At 33.9% G+C, this 21,221-nt stretch overlaps 1 protein-coding gene across 10 annotated transcripts in view; it reads left to right on the top strand.

The window, feature by feature from the left end:
• The window catches only part of SMG7 (SMG7 nonsense mediated mRNA decay factor), an 81,662-nt gene that overhangs the window by 27,771 nt on the left and 32,670 nt on the right, over positions 1–21,221 (top strand). For 4 of the 10 annotated variants that reach the window (XM_081299695.1, XM_081299701.1, XM_081299698.1 and 1 more), the window contains 4 exons: positions 9,021–9,159; positions 15,658–15,689; positions 18,079–18,196; positions 19,860–19,992. In XM_081299695.1, coding sequence (XP_081155821.1) covers positions 9,044–9,159; positions 15,658–15,689; positions 18,079–18,196; positions 19,860–19,992 — 399 coding nt within the window. In that variant the 5' untranslated portion in view covers positions 9,021–9,043. Of the gene's footprint in view, positions 1–1,418; positions 1,532–9,020; positions 9,160–15,657; positions 15,690–18,078; positions 18,197–19,797; positions 19,993–21,221 lie in introns of those variants that run through there. The other 6 variants (XM_081299696.1, XM_081299703.1, XM_081299700.1 and 3 more) reach the window with 4 other exon arrangements.

The following is a 21,221-nucleotide window of genomic DNA, read 5'->3' as shown; positions in this document are numbered from 1 at the left end:
ACATCTTCTATATATGTCTTGAGTTCCAAAATATAATATTTTCTTCTTAAAACAGTTAATTTTTATTTTTTTATTTTTATTTTTTTAGAGTGAGAGGAGAGAGAGAGAGAGAGAATTTTTAATATTTATTTTTTAGTTCTCGGCGGACACAACATCTTTGTTGGTATGTGGTGCTGAGGATGGAACCCGGGCCGCACGCATGCCAGGCGAGCGCGCTACCGCTTGAGCCACATCCCCAGCCCAAAACAGTTAATTTTTAAATACAATTTTTAAAATGATGTAAAAAGTTGTTGTGTATCTGCTGACATGTTTATTATTTCTGGCAATTCTCATTTCTTGATTCAGTTATAATTTTCCATCTAGTATCATGTTTCTTTTCTTTTTTTAAACTATTCCTTATGATGTTGATCTTTTTGGCATCAAATTTCCTTAGCTCTTAAGTTTCTGAAAATGTATTTATTTCACCTGCAGTTTTGAAGAATATTTTCACAGAATGTGAAAGTATAGATGGAGTTTTTTTTTTTTTTTCCTCTAGTACTTTGAAGATGTTCTATGTTCTATTTATTACCTTCTGGTTGGATTTTTGTTTTGTTTTTTGGATAAGCAGTCAGCCATGATTCTTAACTTATTCCTCTTTATGGTATATATCTTTTTTTGTTGTTGTTGCCTTTTAAGATTTTCCTCTTTTATGATTGTTTTTCAACTATTTCATTGAAATGCTTTTGTGGTTTTTCTTTTTTTGTTTAATTACTTGTAGTTTATTGAGTTTCTTACATCTCTGAGTTTATAATTTTCATCAAATCTGGAAAATGTTTATTATTTTTTCACCCATTACAAAAAAATTGGTATCAACCAGATTCCATTATGAACTCTTTAACTTCTCGGGGTCAGTTGCCCAAGTGAACTGATAATTTAGTTTTGTTGCTATGGTATAGAGTTGTATTTTGCCTTATGCACACTTGGCAACATAAGAAGGTATAATTTGTTTTTCTTGTTTAGTATTAGAAACAAACTGAAAATCTGGCTTTTAAGCTGTTAGAATAACAAGTGATGTTAGTCTATATCTTTGCTTTTGAATAGCAGTATGGGAGGGTGTAATAGAATCTGTTTGATCTTACTCTATGTTTTAGATGCTGCTGAAGAAAGTTGCATAGTATGAAAATGTGTCCCCCTTGTCCTTTTAATTGTGTATTCAAACTTTTTCTATGAATAACAGTTTTGGCCCTAAGCCACAGAACAAATTATTTGTAATGATGACTTAGAGTCACTTCCAAGAACATTCTACAGTTGCTGTTAAGTCTGTTTATTTCTCTATATAATTTATATGAAAAAATATAGGAAATCTATGTTATCCATAATTATATTAATTTTAAAAATTTCTGAAAATTAGGATTTTTGTTTTGCATTGTGTCGAGTAGGAAGAGAGAAGGAAGAATTGGAGAGATACCTCCTGGGAATGAACTTACACTAAAAGCTAAACCAGGAAAATCACTTTGAGAAGTTCTTCATGTTTAGCAGGAAAATGGGGGAGGTAAGTGGGTCTTACACTGTTAAAAAAGGCAAACTCAGATTAAATCATAAACAATAGGTATTTTCTAGTTAACTTTCAGTGTGTGTGAACTGTTGATAATTGAGCTCTGTCATGCATTATGTTTGGAAAATGTTTAGGCTTCAGAATTCTGGATGTGAATCCTAGATCTAGGACTTAATATCTTTGTGGCCATGGGCAAGTTCCCTAAAATCTCTGATCTTTATTTATTTACTTATAAAATTGGAAAGATCTCAGGTTACTATTAAAATTAAACTCTGAATGGTTTATTTCACTTGTCATTTAGTAGACCTCAATAATTATTGTCTTTCTTTCTGTCTGTATTTTAAATTTTTAATTTTGTTCTGCCTGAGATTTTTTTTTCCTTTTAAACATGCATAATATTTGAACAAGCCCCTATGGCTTCCGGAGACTTCTGTTTTCACCCATTTTTTTTCCATCAGAATTTTTCCTATATTGTTATTCATCCCATTTCACCCTATTTAAAAACCCTTATTTTTATTTATTCCATCTTAAAAATCTTTTTGACCTTCATATTTCCCTCCGGCTCCGGGAAATATGAAGGTCAAAAAAATATGAAGGTCAAAAAATATGAAGGTCTTTTCTTTTTCTAGACAAAGTTGTCTAAACTGAGTTTTAGTCTCAGTCCTCTCTTCTCATTCTCGAGGTAATCTATAGGCTTAAGCCTCTACTTCCCCAACAAAATTACTTAAAAAGATCCTCACTGACTTCCATGTTACTAAATCCAGTGGGCAATTTTCAGCCCTCATTTTAATCGTTAGCAGCATTTATTGATTCTATCCTCTTTTGTTGGACTTTCAGGATTCCATGTTCAAATTTACCTCCTGTCTGTATCTGTTTACTGCTCCCTTCTCAGTGTAGCCTTTAAATATTGGAGTTTCTCAGACTTCTGTATTTCTATACTTATTCAAAATGGGTATCTGTACTCCCAGTCTTTCCTCTGAACCACAGACACTAACAAACTGCTAGTTACAGTGACTTGGATGTTTAATGAACATCTCAAACTTATCAACATTGTTATAAAAACAGCAAATGCTTATGTAACATCATGTGCCAAACATTGTTTTCCCCAAAACACTCTTCTCCTTAAATTTTCAGTTGCCTTCCCATGTTAGTAAATGGTAAATCCTTGATTTCAGCTTCTTATACTGAAAATCATCCTTGATCTCCCCACCCCCCACTTAACAATCACTCTGCTGACAAATGTTATTGGACAGAGTCTGACTGCATCTTACTGTCTCTACTACTGCTGTTGTTGGTAAGCCTGTTAGTGTAACACAGCAGCCAGGTGAAACCATTTTAGATGTTAAGTTAGCTCATGTTATATCTTAATATCTTCAGAGGTTGTGCTGGAAGATCTCTCACCCCTCAGACTAAGTCAAATTGATCCTGACCTTCATGATTCAGTTCATTCAAATGTCTGGACCCTTACTTGGGATGACTGTGATAGCTGGGAAAAACAGATCTCTCTTTCCAAGTACTCTCTTATCCTCAGTTACATATGCAGTGGGTGGTATTACAAAATGAACAAGTGCTTATCAAGTCTTTGTGTCATATTTGCTGAAACCCAGTTAGCGCAGGTAAGCCAGGTGACCAAGCCCAGGGTCATTGAGTGAAGGGAGTTCATGAGGGTGCAGGTGCCAGGAAGTATGTGATTCACTGGGGGCCATTAATGAAACAATACACATAGACTCTTTCTGATCTGTGTCATGTTTAATTTGTTAAATTGTTTGCTTATAACATAGCACCTATTTCTTTACTTAAATAAGAAAATAATCTAGGTCGGGCGCAGTGGTGCACACCTGTAATCCCAGCTGCTCAGGAGGCTGAGACGGGAAGATCTTGAGTTCAAAACCAGCCTCAGCAAAAAATGAGGTGCTCAGCCAATCAGTGAGACCCTGTCTCTAAATAAAATACAAAATAGTGCTGGGGGTGTGGCTCAGTGGTCGAGTGCCCCTAAGTTCAATCCCTGGTACCAAAAAAAGAAAAAAAAACTATCTACATAAAATCAGTGTGTTGAAAATATGGACTAATGATTCTTTTAAAAATATTTTTAGTTGCAGATGGGCACAATACCTTTTTTTTTTTTTTTTAATGTGGTGCTAAGGATTGAACCAAGTACCCACACGGGTGAAACAAGTGCTCTACCACTGAGTTACAACCCCAACCCAGGCTAATGATTCTCTGATTGAAAATCAAATTTGACTTTTGTATATCTTTAGATTTTTAATTTCAGAAACCACTTACAAGAAGAGACTATACAATGTGTACCATAATGATTTATATATTCTTTTAAGTCAAACAGTATCTTAAATGTTGCTGCTAGCTGTTTAATTAACTTGGCCATCTGCCATATTATCTACCTACTTCAAGATAGAAAGTTGAATTTTATTTTTCCATAATTTAAATTTACTTGGTTCTTTACATTATATAAATGACTGTTTGCTATTTCTTTTTCCAACCTTATTCTTGTTCTGTATCACCTGTCAAAGGATATACTCATACCCTTGTTTTCTCACTATTGAGTTTTAAGAGTTCTTGTGAATTTTGTATAATAGTCCCTTATCAAATTCTTTTTTTTACAGATATTTTTCTCATTTTTATTATTTTTGTGTTATTAAAAAATTTTATTAGTGCATTATAATTATACATAGTAGGGGGGTTCTAATTAGTACATGTTCACACATGTACACAATGTGATTTCATTGATACATTCCCCAGGACCTCCTCTTTTCTTTCCCTCCTGCTTCCCCTTTGGTCCCCATCCTATACTCTATTGCTTTCTCTTCTATTTTCTTAAGATCTTCCCCCACTTTTTCCACTCCCTACCTTTTTTCCCCCTCTCTAGCTTCCACATATGAGAGAGAACATGTGGCTCTTTAGTTTGGCTTATTTCAGTTAGCATAATGTTCTCAAGTTCCATCCATTTTCCAACATGATTTCATTCTTTATAGTTGACTAGAATTCCACTGTGTATATATTTCACATTTCCTTTAACCATTTGTCTGGAAACTTCTCTTGACATGCTTGTTGTCTTTCGTCACATCCTAATGCTTTATCTTGTCATGTTGTTGCTGTGTCAGTTATTTTTCACTTATTCTTGCTATTTCTTGGTCTAGTCTGTTTTTACATTACAGTTGTTTTTAATTCTAGTGTCTACTCATTTTTGCTTTACTTTATATCCTCATTTGGGATTCTGTTGACTTTACTTCTGTTAGCCACGTATGGAAGCATATGTTTACTTCATTGTTATCTTTTAAGGTGATCTTTTTGTATTTATGGTGATACTAATTTTATTCAAACTTGCTTTCTTTTTATTTTTCTTTTCTATTACCTGTATTAGGTTTTAATATATTAATTTTGTTATGTGTGTTTCATTTTGTGAAGGTATAGGGGTTATTGTAAAGGATTGATTTTTTTTTTTTTAAACCAAAGAATTTTTAAATGGAAATTAAGTCATTTTGTTACTAGTTTAAAATGTAGTATTGGAAGCTTTTATATAATCACCACAGTAATGATAAAATAATATTCATAGAAGATATAAACAAAGGGAAATGGGATTATAAAAATCAGTGAAGTTGGCGCTGTGATTGTGACTCATTGGTAGAGTGCTTGCCTAGCACATGTGAGGGAGGCACTGGGTTCGATTCTCAGCACCACATAGAAAAAATAAGTAAAAATGAAGGTATTGTGTGCATCTATAACTAAAAATACTTTAAAAAATATATCAATGAAGTACAAGTTAAAGCAAAAAAGAAAAACAAAACAAAAAAAAAAAACAACTACAAGAAACACAGGAGATAATAACAAAAAGGAAATGGTACATTTTCAGGAATTTATTTAAATATAAATGGATCAGACTCTCCAATCAAAACACATAAATTAGCTAATGAGATTAAACTTTAATAATATTCCAACTATATATCTTGTCTCTGGGAAACACTTTTTATTTATATTTTATAAAGGCTGGGGTTTTTTTGTTCTTTTTAGATATACATGACAGTATAGTATATATTGACATATTGTACACACATGAAGTTATACTTCCCATTCTTGTGGTTGTGCATGATGTAGAGTTTCAGTGGTCGTCTATTCATATACAAACAGAGGAAAGTGATGTCTAATTAGTTCTCCTTTCTTTCCTATTCCCATACCCCTCCCTTGCATTGTATTGGCTTAGTGTTAGCATGGTAGTCTCCAGTTCCATCCATTTATTGGTAAATACTATAATTTCATTCTTCTTTATGGCTGAGTAATATTCTACTATGTATATATAACACATTTTCTCTTTTTCTCTTTAAAGTTATAGATGGACACAATACCTTTACTTTATTTATTTATTTTTTATGTGGTACTGAGGATCGAACCCAGTGCCTCACGCATGCTAGGCAAACCCTCTACCACTGAGCTACAACCTCAGCCCCACATTTTCTTTATCCATTCATCTGTTAAAGGGCACCTAGGTTGGTTCCATAGCTTAGCTATTGTGAATTGAGCTGCTATAACATTGGTGTGGCTGCATCTCTGATTTTAAGTCCTTTGAGTATATGCTGAGAGTGGAATAACTGGTGGTTACATTCCAAGTTTTCTGAGGAATCTCCATTCTGCTTTCCAGAGTGGTTGCATCGATTGCAGTCCCAAGAGCAATGTATGAGTGAACCTTTTTCTCCACATCCTGGTCAACATTTATTGTTACTTGTATTCTTAAATTGTCAAAGAATGGATTATTGGGGGGGATGTTGGACTTTTTTTTTTTTTTTTAGAGGAGAGAGAATTTTTTAATATTTATTTTTTCAGTTTTTGGTGGACACAACATCTTTATTTTAAGTTGTGCTGAGGATCGAACCCAGTGCCCCGCCCATGCCAGGCGAGCGAGATACCGCTTGAGCCATATCTACAGCCCCTGGACTTTTTTTTTTTTTTTTTTTTTGATGGGGTTGAAAATCATGGTTCTTGGCATACCTTGACTAATGTAAAATTTGAGATGAGGGGAAATAGCTTCCCAGTTGATGGCTTCATTTACATTTCACTTGGATTATTCTATTTGAGATTTAAGATTTTGTATTTCTAGAGAAATATTTAGTATTCTGTGTATGCTGTATAGATGAAAACTACAAATGAAAATAAAATCTGAATTTTCAGAGAGCCAAGTAAACAGTCATCTATTTCTCTGTATAAAATGATAGGTTTTCTGAACTTAAACAGGAATTTGTTATCCTTTTTCAGATGGAAAAACCTTGCTTTCCTGAAGACTTTTTGAAAACTATTATCAAAATTTGAGAAACCTTGATTTTTTTTTTTTTTTTTTTACGATCTTGACCTTTAACTGAGAGACTGTTTAGTTCAAATTAGTTTAAATTAGAGCACACTGTAATACAGGGCACTGTTAGGTATAGGATGTACAGGGTGGAATAGGAAAGTGTTTAGTGTAGATATGTAAACAAATGAGTTCTTATAATGCTGTGACTACGGTAGTTGAAATGAGCATTAAGATGTGCTGTCAGTACTTGGCCAAGCCGAGGCTTTCTTAGAGGAGTTGCTGAATTTTAAAATATGAGAAGGGTTTAACCAGATAAAGAAAAAAATTGAAGGACACACCAGGTTGAATGAAAATGCATGAATAAAGATATTGGGGGACAAGGGACTGGGGATGTGGCTCAGCAGTGGAGCGCTTGCCTCACATTACACAAGGCGCTGGGTTCGATCCTCAGCACCACATAAAAATAAATAAATAAAATGGAGAGATTGTGTCCATCTACAACTTAAAAATAAAAAGATATTGGGGGGGGCAAAATAGCAAGAGATTAAAAGTAAAGTCATTGGATCATAAAATGCAAAGTAGAAAGCTGTGGAATCTTATGTGCTGTATAGCACTTCTGTTTTATCATGAAGTATTTTATATCATTCTTTTCCACTAAAGTACAATTAAAGTCACAAGAGTTTGAATATATGTTTTGGAAATATGGCAGCAAAGTCCACTGCTACGTGTTTGAAATTTCTCTTAAGACTTGTTTTATTATTGTTCTACTGGGGATGACCCAGGGACACTTTACCACTGAGCTACATCCCCAGTGCTTTTTAAATTTTTTATTTTGAGATGGTCTCGCTAAGTTGCTAAGGTTGGCCTCAAATGTGCAGTTCTCCTGCCTCAGCCTCCCAAGTTGCTGGAATTACAGGCGTATGCCACCATGCCTGGCTTAAGGTGTAACTTATTGTCAGAAATTATGAAAACTTTGTGGTCAATTGTGGAATTGATAGTATGGGTTCATAGCTTCAGTTTCCTAATTTAGAATGAAGATAATATCATTTACCTTTTGGAACTGTTGGAAGGGGTAATAATAACTGTAAATGATGATAATAACAGTGATAATAGTGACTAACATTTTGAGGGCTTGCTTATGGTCCTAATTGCTTTATTTCTACTACTTTCTTTTATCCTCAAACCATCTCAGTGAGGTAGATTATTTTATTATCTTACAAAACCAGAGCATAGAGAAGTAATCACCTTAGGTTACATAGCTAGCAAGTGGCAGAACTTGCTTTGATTCCTAGCTCTCTTAACAATATATCATATTAACTTAACAATATATTAACTTAACAATATATCATATCATACAGTATATCATATTAACAATATATCATATCATACTCCCATTCTATCAGATCATGCATATAGAACATTTGGCCTGGTGTCTAGTACATAATTACAAATGTAATCAATAGTTACTTATCTAACTGCCTAAATCTTTGAGTTAAATTGATACCCTCAAGAAATTGGGCTGTTTTTACTGTATCTTGACTTAGTCCCTGCCATACCATTAATTATAGACAGTGACTTCCCAGCCCATGGTTTTAACCACTACTTTTTGTTGCCTCCTCCTTTCTAGTTGATCTGTCTCTACATTAAGTTTTAAATCTATGGTAGGGACCATATCTGTTTCATTTATCATTGTGTACTTAGACCTTCATGTAGCAGCTAGCACATTAAAAATGACCCAATTTTGTTCTATGAATGAAGATGTTAAAAATCTGACATTTAAAAAACTAATCTTAGAATTATCCGTATCACCTGTAATTGTGGTTTAGTTGTTTCATGTGTCTTGTTTTTTCCTGCAAGGAGTCTCTCTGCTTCTGTATTCTGCAGGGCATTCTTACCTGGTCCTACAAGACCCCTGTTGGGTAACCTGTATCTGTCCTATGGAGATCACTCAGCTTTCAGCCAGTGAGACAGACTAGGAAAGGATAACATTTTGGTCTATAACTGGAATCTGTTAGAAATACTTGAAACAATTTGAAAGGGTGTATTCTAAGAAACTAAATATAAAAAGAAAAAACTTTGGTATTTTTTTCTTTGCCTTTCACATTAAATCATTTCAAAGAAAAATAATTTTATTCCAGGGGAATCTGTTTTTGTGAGTTAACTTATATTTTCCTCCTCTCCTCTATCTAGAATGTCTTAAACCATTCTACCTTATGAGAAATTGGATGTTCTTGCAGATAGTCATTGTGGGAGAAAACGTTTCATTTAAGTCCCAGATGAGGACCGAAAACTTGAAATCAGAGGAGCATCTGAAATCAAGTAATATTAGGTAGGATAAAACTTACAAGGGATTTCTACATGTTTTTATTCATTTTTTAGAGATGTATGTTAAAGTATTTGTATTTCATGAACACTAATGGAAGACTTGGAGACTTTGTGAAAGATTTTATTTTGACCAAGATGGGGGAGGGGCATGCTAAAGATTTTTTTTTAACCTCTGTGGCTTTATGAGAACTTTGGCATGTTTACTTTGTCATGAGCATTTGTATCTTGTGATCCAAGGAACAATTGTTTAAAAATTTACTGAAGTAAATTTAAGAGATTTTTATGTTATGTACTAGTTTTCTGAATATTTATAAGCATAGAGATGTGACCTATCTTGTAAATTATTCTCTAGAATGAAGATTTTGTGCTTCAATTACATGTATAGTAATATATTTGAGTGCCAGAGACATCAGCTCTTATTTCTTTACATCAGCATGGGATGCAGTTAAGCCTCCCTAATGCCTAAGGAAATATGTTTATGATAATGTATTAGAGAAGTCTTTTACATGATGAGTTAGTCACTCTTTGCTATAGCATCTTATAATGACAGAACATGGGAAGATGCTTAATTTTATAGATGAGGCCTTTAACCGAGAGGTGATAGTTGCTCCTGCAAATCAGTGCTGTGACAGTGACACCTGTATTGAGGCTATTTCAAAAGATTTACATTATTCTATAATGCTTATGAGCTGTGTTTCTGGGAGTGGATTGCAAGTGGATCCCAAACCCTGGAACTTCCTAGTTGTGTGACCTTGGGCAAATTTAACCACTCTGTGCCTCCATTTACTCATTAGCAAAATGGTAGAATTGCTGTACAATTCAAAGATTTTATAATAGGTGAAAGCATACATGATCTAATTGTATTATTAGATTATTAATTTTTAACAGATGGATTTAGAGTCTGTTATCATTAGCATGGCATTTCTATAATTTATAGTTTGTATTATCAGATCCAGTTTTTAAAATACTAAATAACGACATAATGACAACTAATGTTTAGAGAGAGAAAAAAAAAAAGAAAAACATCTATGACTCAATTCTTTAACTTCTTCTTGGATTTATTTTCTGTTCATGTTAATAATATAGTCTTCATGAGGAGACTCAACCCAATGTGTCTGCAGAAGTGATCCCATGAAGCAGTAGAGGGGGAGTGGACATTTGACTAGCCAGTCAGTAACCGAAAGAGCAAAAGTAATTTGGTGGTCACAGTCACATGACCTCCTTTTTGAGGGATCACTTATGTTATTTTATGGAATTTGTTTTATTTATTCCCCATAGTATCTCATCTCCAAATGGCTGCTTACACACATTTACCTTTTTAGATACCCAGCTGTCTAAGCTAATAATCTGGGAGAGATTTTTGTGCTCTTTCCTCTGTTTATCTCCCTTCTATTAGTTTAACTTCCAGATATTTGTTCAGTCTGGAGTTTTTCCATCCACCTGTATTATCACTTTCTCATTTCCAGTCTTGAGCTATTAAAATCCATCTTTCAAAAATCTTGTAGAAGTCTTTTTAAATAGCAAATCTAACAATGCTATATACCTTACATAAACTTAAGCTTTGGTCTTTTATTCATTACAGTATAGGATTTGAACTCCTTAACATTCATACAATGCTTCTCACAATCTCTTGTCTTCCTTGGTGTTCTCCAGCTTCATCTTCTGAGGCTTCCTACCAAGTAGTGTTCCAGTCATCTTCACTCACTGACTTAGCTTTGCTTTTCATTGTTGTGTTATTTTCTTTTGCCTTCTCTTCCTTGAAATTTCCAGATCACAACTGGCTCTTAATAAAACTAGGTACATGGGCTGGGGTTGTGGCTGAGCGGTAGAGCACTTGCCTAGCACATGCCAGGCGCTGGGTTAGATCCTCAGCACCACATAAAAATAAATAAATAAATAAAATAAAGGTATTGTGTCCAACTACAACTTAAAAATACACACACATTTTAAACCAGAAATGTTTAAAAATAAATAAGTAAAACTAGATACACATTTTCAAAGAATATAGATTATGCAGTAAATGTTATGGTATAGAGCTTTGGAGTATTAGGAAATTTTAAAATGCCTGATAAAGTGCCATAGGGAGAAAGCTGATTAGTATTTTTACTAACATACTGAGAAAAGTTCCTTTAGGAGCTTTGGATCCTTGAGTCTCAGCAAAATTCAACAATGCCGAAATATGATTTGGTTTTCTGTGATTAACATCATGAGACATACTGATGTCTAAGAAAACTATATATTGCATATGTGGTTTTGTGAGTGTATGTGTAAGTGTACTACACTCACTTTATAGTATCTGGCCTCTTATTTAGTGTAAATTATTATGATTAGGTTCTTGATTTATGGATATAATTACAGAATATTGTTACCCCTAATTGCTCCTTAGAACTCTGGAAACAAGTAAACAAATTAACACAATAAGAAAATCTACCTTGGCTGTTGCTCACACTACTTCCACCCCCCAAGGAAAGAAATTAACCTCTTCTCTTAAAGTAAAAGGGAGTGATGGGCCAGGCCCAGTGGCGCATGCCTGTAATCCCAGCAGCTCAGGAGGCTGAGGCAGGAAGATCAAAGAGTTCAAAGCCAGCCTCAGCAATTTAGCCAGGCACTTAGCAACTTAGTGAGACCCTGTCTCTAAATAAAATACAAAATATGGCTGGGGATGTGCCATAGTAGTTGAGTGCCCCTGAGTTCAATCCCTGCTATTCTTACCACCACCGAAAAAAAGGGAGTGATTTGCCTTTTCTCAATAGCTTTGAGTTTAGAAGATATGGGTTTATATTTCTGAATTCTCTTTATAGAGAAAGTGGATCTGGAGTTCAGATAGAAGGAATCTCCTATTTATGTGCCCCCAATTTAGAAATATCTTGTATTTAAACCATGAATTTTAGAGTGAATGTTCTTAAGAGAATGTAATCTTTATTTGTTACCTTGCATTGTTATATAAGTGCTATGTATGATCAAGGAATTGGTTTAAAAAGATAACCCAAATTTTAGGATTCTTTTTTCTTTTTTTAAAAAAATTATCTTAAAATGGTTAAGTATTAAAATCCCCAGTTCTCTGGACTGTTACTATCAAACATTCTCCATCTTTTTTTCCTGTGTACTCTTGTATTAGGAATTCTAATGTAATGGTTAGGAACTAACTAGGTGTTCGAACCAAACTGATTGAGTTCAAATGCTATTTTTACTGGTTACTAATTTTGATCTTCAGCATGTTACTTAACCTCTTATCTCCTTGGGTTTTCTTCAGGGATAAAGTGGGGACAATAATACGTAGCGTGAGTTAAATGATTACTTTCTGTAAAGCCCTTAGAACAGTGTTTGACAATAGTAAGTACTGCGTATAGTGTTAGCTATTACAGTACATGGTGCTTAGAATTCATGAAATTACTTGTAGATGATGATGTCTCCAGGAGTGCTGCTTCAGACTGTTGGTCTTCAACATATTTGTCACTCAGTGATCCAGACTTTTTATTGCTTGATAGAAGTGATTAATTTCTCTTATTTAATAAGACAATATAGTAAATGTTTTGAAAGCTTTATATTTTATAAAAGTGTTTTGTAAATAATGGCATGGTGATGTAATTTTTTAGATTCTTGGCTCATTCTTTTCATTAATTTAGCTTAAAGCAGGAATGAAAAAAAAACTCATGTTGCCGTACCCTATGTCAAGAGAAAATATTTTGTCTCTTTACAAAAGCATTGGCTTTAAACTGTTCATCTACTGTACGTATTTTTCCCCCCTTGTGTGTGGTGCTGTAGATTGAATCTAGGGCCTTATGCATGCAAGGCAAGTACTCTACCAACTGAGGCCCCCCCCAAAGCCCCTGTACTGTAAGTCTTTAACAAAACCAATTGAACAATTGAGGTATAGTACTTTTTTTCTTAATGAAATAAAGTAATGTAATAGCCAATTTTGTCCTGTCCTGCATTTGCATAAGATCACATATCTATTTATTTCATTTCTTATATATTGTATATAATAAAAAAGGAAAATTAATACTTCATTGAGGCAGTATTCCATATTGTGGCAGAGAAGGGGACATTGGTAGGATAGTAAACATAATATGTTTCATCAAGAATCTAAGAGCATAAGCCAATAGCCTTGTGACAGTTTTTTTTTTTTTTTTTAAATGCCAAAAGTTGATACCTGGTCCTAGGCTGTGTGGATAATGGAATTTGATGATTATGATATCACATTTTAGGACTAAACATAACTAATTAATACTGTTCCTTTGTATTGGTTGCTCTCATGAGATTTGTGGTACCCCACTGTGATTCTCTTATTTGAAAGCTTAGTTTAAAACTAAACATATCTTCATAAAGACTAAGAAAATAAAAGGGCTCACTTTGTTTTAGTTAAATTAAAATTCGTAATTTCTGTTAATAACTAAAACATTATGTGTTAACTATTCACAGTAAAAATTTTAGAACCTTAATCTCTGGCTTTCACATCAAAAAGTTATTTTTTAAATGAAATTTACTACAGTTACTTTTTTCATTTTTTGCTTTTAGTTGACAATGTATAATTGTCAGATTTATGGGTCACAGTGTGTTTCAATGAATGTATAATAATCATATCTCAGCGTATTTGTATAGGTGTCACCTCAAACATTTATTATTTCTTTGTGGTGAGAACATGCAAAATCCACTCTTCTAGCTATTTTGAAATATTTAATACATATTGTTAACCATGATTATCCTGCTATGCCACATAACACCAGAACTTATTCCTCCACCATAATTACAACTTTGTGTCCACTGACCAGTGTCTTCTTATCCTCTCCTGCCCCTTACCCTCCCCAGCCTCTGATAACCATTCTTCTATTCTCCATTTCTATGAGTTCAACTTCTTTAGATCCACATATGAATGAGGTCATTAAGCAGAGTATACAAAAATGACTTAACCTTTTCCTTTCTTCATTGGAAAAATGTTTGTCAAGTGCCTGCTGTGTGCTAGGCACTGTACTAGTAGGCAGCCTTTGCAGTGGTGAGCATTCTTAAAAGCTATGATATGTACTATAAAGAAAAAATACAAAGTGCTTTAAGAGCATAAATAGGAATGTCCTTAATCTAGATGGGTTCTGACTCAAGAGAAGGAGTAAGTCATAATTAACCAGACAAAGAGGAGGAGGTGTTCCTAGAAAAGGGACTGTCCTTTACAAAGGCCTAGAAGTCCAGCAGTGAAACATGGAGATCAAGGAGGGAAGAGTGGTAGAAGTCGAGTTCTGAGACTATACAATTTTGTAGGACACTTTAACAAAGATTTTGTTATACACCTCAACAACAGTGGGAAATCATTCATGTAAAGTTTTAAGTGGATAATTGATAGATCAGGTGTGCATTTAAATTTTTTTTTTTATAGTTGTAGATGGACAGAATGTCTTTATTTTGTTTTGATGTGGTGCTGAGGATCGAACCCATTGCCTCCCTGACACATGCTAGGCAAGTGCTCTGCCCCTGAGCTGTAGCCCCAGCCCCCAGGTGTGCATTTTTAAAAAGAGCCTTCTGACAGCAGTGGGAGAACACAATGAAATGGAGCAAGCGAGAGGTGGAGAAAGCAGTTTTATGGCTTTGTAGCAGTTCAGGCAAAGAAGAAAGTTGCAGCGATAACTTACCAGCTTCTGCCTTTAACAACTGCAAAGCCATATATATTTGCTAAGGTAAAAAAAAGAAATGTTAGAAAGACAACCAGGGTAGGATTGGGGATGGACCATAAGTTTGATTTTGGATTTCTTGAATACAGGCAATTCCTGGAGAATATGAGAGGCAAAAAACAGGCATCAGCTAGAGAGAAGTATAGGGCTGAGGTGGGAGTGGGGGTTAAAATATATGAAAGGTTTGGACATGTTTAAATGCTAAAGGAAGGATCCAGTAGAATCTAAAAATTGTCAAAAAGGATAGGTGTTGATTAAAGGAGCAAGCCCTTACAAAGAACATACATAAGTGGAATTTTGGTCTTAAATAAGAAGTACTATACCTCTGATCTTTTTAACAAAAGGTAAGGAGAGGACAATATACATGTAGTATTTAGTAAATGTCAATTGTTTTCCCTGAGATAAAATAGGTCTGTCATTTGGAAGTGAAGAAGGGGAACAACAGTTTGATAAGAGTGAAAATTTGAAATAGCTTTTTTTCCCCATATCTTTAACTAGTAAATTGAGAAACACAGTAGGATCCTTAGCAGCAGCAAGGGAAAACTTTTTAATTTTAATGGATAATCATTTAATGTTTACCTTTAAAAAGTCAGATTGAAGGAAAGCAGCAAGAAAGTCAACTACTTGATAAAAGAGGTCACTGATGATCCTGTAAGCTTTTAAGTAATGGCATCAGTTTGTCAAGATCTAGTGCTAGCTACCCAGGATGTTCAAGCAAGAAAGCAAGAACATATAATAGCCTTAATTATATTGTAATAAATTGTTTCACTTAATTTATATTGTTATTTATGTTGGTCAGGCCTACTTTGTTTCTAACTGATGTTCTTTCTTCCCCTATCTAGGCAGGCAGAAGTCCTGAAGGCTGATATGACAGGTATTGGCTAACTTATTTATTTTTCACAGCTTATTTTATACCATTAAATTAATGAAAGGATATTCTCTCTCCTATATTACTTGTAGCACTAAATCCTGACCTAGTTGCCAAAAGGGATGATAGTTTGCTGTTTGCTGTATATGTTATTTTTATACTTTGAATTCTTACGTATATACTTGTCAGGAATTGTATATAACATATGCCGCAATTAATTGAATATTACCTAATTTAATATATGTAATCACTTTTTATGAACTTTTTATCATCAGTTTAACTTTTATCATCAATTTAAGATATTCAGAAAATAATTTATATTCCATATAAGTAAAAACATAAAATTATGGTGTTTGGTTATTATTTTCCTAGAGAAAGTGTTCTTTTCCTATTTATAATTACCCAAATTGAGTAGGAATAAGCCATCAGAAAAAATGTTTACAGGAAAACTCTACTGAAAGCTTTTAATTCATTGAGCTGTCTTGCCACATTTCTTTCTTTTTTTTCCCATATCTTTGCTGCTTTGAATAATAGCTGAAGTCTTTTTAAAAGAATTCCTGGGTTAGCCACTGACAGGAGCAGATTTTTAACTCCAAAATAAGAACCTATATAGTAATAACTATGTAGTGATCAGTGTATCCTCCAGTGATAATAGATCTCACTATAATTTTTGAGGATTTTAATTCTACAGTAAAACCCTTGAAAAATTAAACTATTTTGATAACTAGCATTCCTGCCAAGATTTACAATTCAAGAAGGTAAATACTGCTGAGGTATCTTTTTCTCAATTTCTAGAATCACAGGCTGATGGTTGGAGTTCATGGGTTATACTGTCATCTTATTCGAGAAAAAAGGAAGGCCTATTATAGATTTATGATTATCCATATTGTATGTATCATTGTCAGCTCTGAACAGCTACTGTATTCTGCTTTTGAATTAGCATGGAAGGCATAATCTGAATCATCTGACAAAAATAGTTCATGGAGCAGCATCAGGCTATCTATGCCATTTTCTTTTCTTTTTTTGAAGTATTTAACAGCCTCAGTAAATAGTCTTAGAGTTTGACTTTTATAGGGGACATTTAGCTGCCCGGAAAATTCACCTAACATTAAATCTGCTTGCTTAAATGAATCAATGTGATAGAGTTAATGATCTCTGATAGTCCCCTTTTTTGCTATCAATGAATCAAAATGGTTAAATAAATCTATTAATCTATTAGTGATTGAAAACTTAATTTATAATAGACTTTATTCTTATTAGTCAGTAAACTCTTTTGAGCATTAACTCAAATATATAGGAGATTCTGTTTGCAGAACAGTATTGTGGTGGTTATTGATACGATTAGCAAACCTAAAGAGGAGTAAAGTTTAAGCCATTGTGCAGCAGTGGATTCCTAAAAGAAATTAAATACCTTAACTGGTATTTATTGGAAATATATAATTCAAAAGTCCATTATTAAGTTCCTCTACTGAAGCAACTTGCTGTCAAATAATAACTGATACCTAAAATGCCTTGAAGGACTTTGACATACAGTATGACAATATGTATAGTCATAGTCTAACTTCCTGATTTTAGTCTACACCCAGGCTCTCATAACGAATTTACTCCCAGTCTTTTACTGGCCATTCTTCACATTAAATGGCAAGTGTGGATTGCTCACAAAAGTGACTTAAAGTAATTGATCACCCATTAAGATAATTCCTATTGCCATGGCTTTATTGGATTGGCATGTATAAAATAGGAATAACAGCAAAATATCCAAGCAACGGCTGGATGGTGAGCCAATATGAGAATTCTATGTGAACATTCTTTTTTTTTTTTTTTTAAGACAGAGTGAGAGAGGGGGGAGAGAGAGAGAATTTGTAATATTTATTTTTTAGTTCTCGGCGGACACAACATCTTTGTTGGTATGTGGTGCTGAGGATCGAACCCGGGTCGCACGCACGCCAGGCGAGTGCGCTACCGCTTGAGCCACATCCCCAGCCCTATGTGAACACTCTTGAGAATAATTCACAATAAAAAGGAAAAGTCCACTTTGGACAGAGATAACAGGAGTGTAGAGATTCCAACTTGATTGTCCATTATTTCAAATAGAGTGACTTACTGTGAAGCATATGGTTTCCAGTGGTATGAATATGACCAAATCAGTAGCAAAGGATAAACTGTTCATATTTTTTTTAGCCATTTCATTTCATGATATTATTTCAAAACTAAAAGATTAACAAAAATGAAAGCATCTTAAATCACAGCCATTAGCTAAAAGGTGGGCATTTGAAATGTGGTAATATAAAACTTCTGCCTGGAATATATTTAGAGCAAATTTGCTTTGGGGAATGGAAAAGGAAGGAATTATTGTTTACCTGTCTATGTGTTGTATTTTTGTTTTGTTACTCAGATTCTAAGCTGGGTCCAGCTGAGGTCTGGACATCCAGGCAGGCTCTGCAGGACCTGTACCAGAAAATGCTAGTTACTGATTTGGAATACGCTTTAGACAAGAAAGTAGAACAGGATCTGTAAGTATTATCATTTGGGATGTTCCTGTAAGATCAAGACTCTCACCAAGACTTTAAAACTGGTTGGTTTTTTTTTTTTTTTTTTTAAATAAGGTAAATCAGAACCTTTACTTTTATTTTTTTTTTAATTTTTTAATATTTATTTAGTTTTTGGCGGACACAACATCTTCGTATGTGGTGCTGAGGATCGAACCTGGGCCGCACGCATGCCAGGCGCGCGCACTACTGCTTGAGCCACATCCCCAGCCCTGGTTGGTTATTTTTTAACCTACCTTAGAACAAACTTTTTTGGTAGGAAGAAATTAATTATTTTTGTAACTTTTTTTTTTTTTTTAAACAAAATATCTGGCCATTGGTATTTCAGGTGCAGTTTTAAAGGTAAGAAAGAAATGTTTAGAATAGAATCTTATAAAGGGCAGTCTTTTAGAGCATATCAGAAAAACATATTTCAAGTGCTAAGAATTTTTGATTATCTGTTTACAGTCCTACATGATTTAAACAACAACAAAAAAAACTTTAGAAAAATGTTTCTTTGGTAAATGTGGTCCTATAAATTTCTCAAGCAGAAAAATATATATGCATTATAGAAAGTTAATCAAATAAATTGAGATTTTATTTTTTTCCTTCCCAATACAAATTAAAGATTTGTGTATTTAGGCTATTCCATTTGTTCTTTCTATGAAGGGTAAGATAACAGATAACCAGATTCCCAAGTGAGTAAATAAATACCTCTTGCGGAAGGCCCTGCCTGAAAAATTGGATCAGGGACATTAACCTAGTGGAAATTTGAAAGTCAGTGAAGAGATATTGTCTAGTAATGTCCATTACCCTAAGTTGTGGTGAAGATTAGTTTTTCCCATTTGTTTCACCTTTTTTATATACTTTATATTTTTAGGAAACCTAGTTAATAGAGCTAAATAGCAACTATTCAGAATCCATGTCTGTGATAGAAGAGTCAAGATGAGATCTTAGTAGCAATAATGAGGGAGTGATGACCTCCTAAATCATTTAAAAAAAAAAAAAAAACAGTACCTCAAGTTGATGTTGATTTAATTAAAATTAGGTGCTTTTTTAGTAAAATTTTATGACTCTTGTGTTTACCTCCTTTTAGTTACTATGATTTTCAAGTTACAGATTGTATTTCACCAAAACTGAATGTAAACTGATTCTCTAAAACTATTAGTTACGGAGGGAAGAAAGTGCTATGGGAAATGGCTTTTGGTAAAATAAGAGATAAAGCATAGCTTAATATTTACACCCCTCCCCTTTACATTGTCACTTCTTAGGGTACAATTAGGTATTTTTGGCACAATGTATGGAATTTTGTTAATAGCTTATTTTTATAATCTTGCCACTGTAGTTCTGATTTTTATACTAGAATTTCTAAATAGGCTCTAATTGTAGTTGCTCTAAAAGATTAATAGCTGAGGTCACTGTCTTATTATTTAAATATTTGGTAAGTGTTTACTAAATATTGGATTCTACTGCACGTCTGTTGTTCAAGGGGGAACATAAAGTTATTTAAATACATGAATAACTTTAATGCAGGTTTACTGTCCAGTGTGGTATAATTATAACAAACAGTTCTTTCTTGTTCTCAGGGGGACCAGTGTCTGCCCAGTGAGTCACTGCTATACCAAATAGAATTACATTTTGTTTTCAGCTGGAATCATGCCTTTAAGAATCAGATCACAACACTACAAGGACAGGCAAAGAATCGAGCAAACCCGAATCGGAGTGAAGTTCAGGCAAACCTTTCTCTGTTCCTAGAGGCAGCTAGTGGCTTCTATACCCAGGTGAGTTCTTCATTATACACCAGTTTTCCTGGTATTAATAGTAAATATTCTTCTCTTCTCACACATCTTTATTTCATCTAAACACATTGCATAACCACTGTAAGAATCATCTAGGGGTTGATATCTGTAATCTCAAGTGAATACAGGTTTCTAAAATTATTTCCGGGCTAGGGATGTGGCTCAAGCGGTAGCGCGCTCGCCTGGCATGCGTGCGGCCTGGGTTCGATCCTCAGCACCACATACCAACAAAGATGTTGTGTCCGCCGAGAACTAAAAAATAAATATTTTTAAAAAAATTCTCTCTCTCTCTCTCTCTCTCTCTCTCTCTCTCTCTCTCTCTCTCTCTCTCTCTCTCTCTCTCACTCTCTCTTTAAAAATAAAATAAAATAAAATAAAATTATTTCCCAGAAGATTTTTAAAAACTAAAGACTTGACTCTTAAGTTGATTGGTTTTGACTTATAGATTGGAGGTATAACTGTATGAATAGAAAAGGGGCAATGAAAGCAAAGTTTTAGTTAAACAGTGGAAGTAATCAGTTCCAAGTGTGAGTTTATGGGTATGAATATAGTTGTTATGAAAGCAAGCTATGTTATTCTAGATAAGAAGTAGTTAAATTTTCTAGATAAGAAGTAGTTAAATTTTGCCAGGTACAGTGGTGCATGCCTGTAATTCTAGCAATGTGGGAGGCTGAGGCAGGGGGATCTCAAGTTCAAAGGCCAGCCTGAAAAGCTTAGTGAGACCCTAAGCCACTTAATAAGACTGACTCAAAATAATAAATAAAAGTAAATTTTTTAAAAGGGGGGTGGTGGTGGTGCTGGGGATGCGGCTCAGTGTTTAAGCACCCTTGGGTTCAATCCATGGTACCAAAAAAAAAAAAAAAAAAAAAAGAAAGTAGTAATAGTAGTAGTAGTAATTAAGTTTTGTAAAATCAGGTGGGTTTTTGTTATAGTATTATTTATATAGGAGAATTTATCTTGGTTTTGAAATGTTTTAAACTACCTACAAAATGGAATAAGATATTATTCATAATTTTCACAAGATTTTTCTTTTCCTTGGTCACATCTAGATAAAAATCAGGCAAGGAATGAATAAATTTTATTTTTGACCATGGAATTTTATTTTCTATAAGCATAATCCTTTAAATTCCCATCTTATCAATTTGTAATTTAATTAATAAAATTTTATATATAAACTAGCATCATAATATAATATAGATCCTGTACTGAAG

Source organism: Spermophilus citellus, assembly GCF_964194105.1.
Source record: "Spermophilus citellus genome assembly, chromosome: 6".
NCBI classification, from domain to species: domain Eukaryota; kingdom Metazoa; phylum Chordata; class Mammalia; order Rodentia; family Sciuridae; genus Spermophilus; species Spermophilus citellus.
The sequence above is the reverse complement of the archived record's forward strand: the minus strand, read 5'-3'. Positions and strand labels throughout refer to the sequence as shown.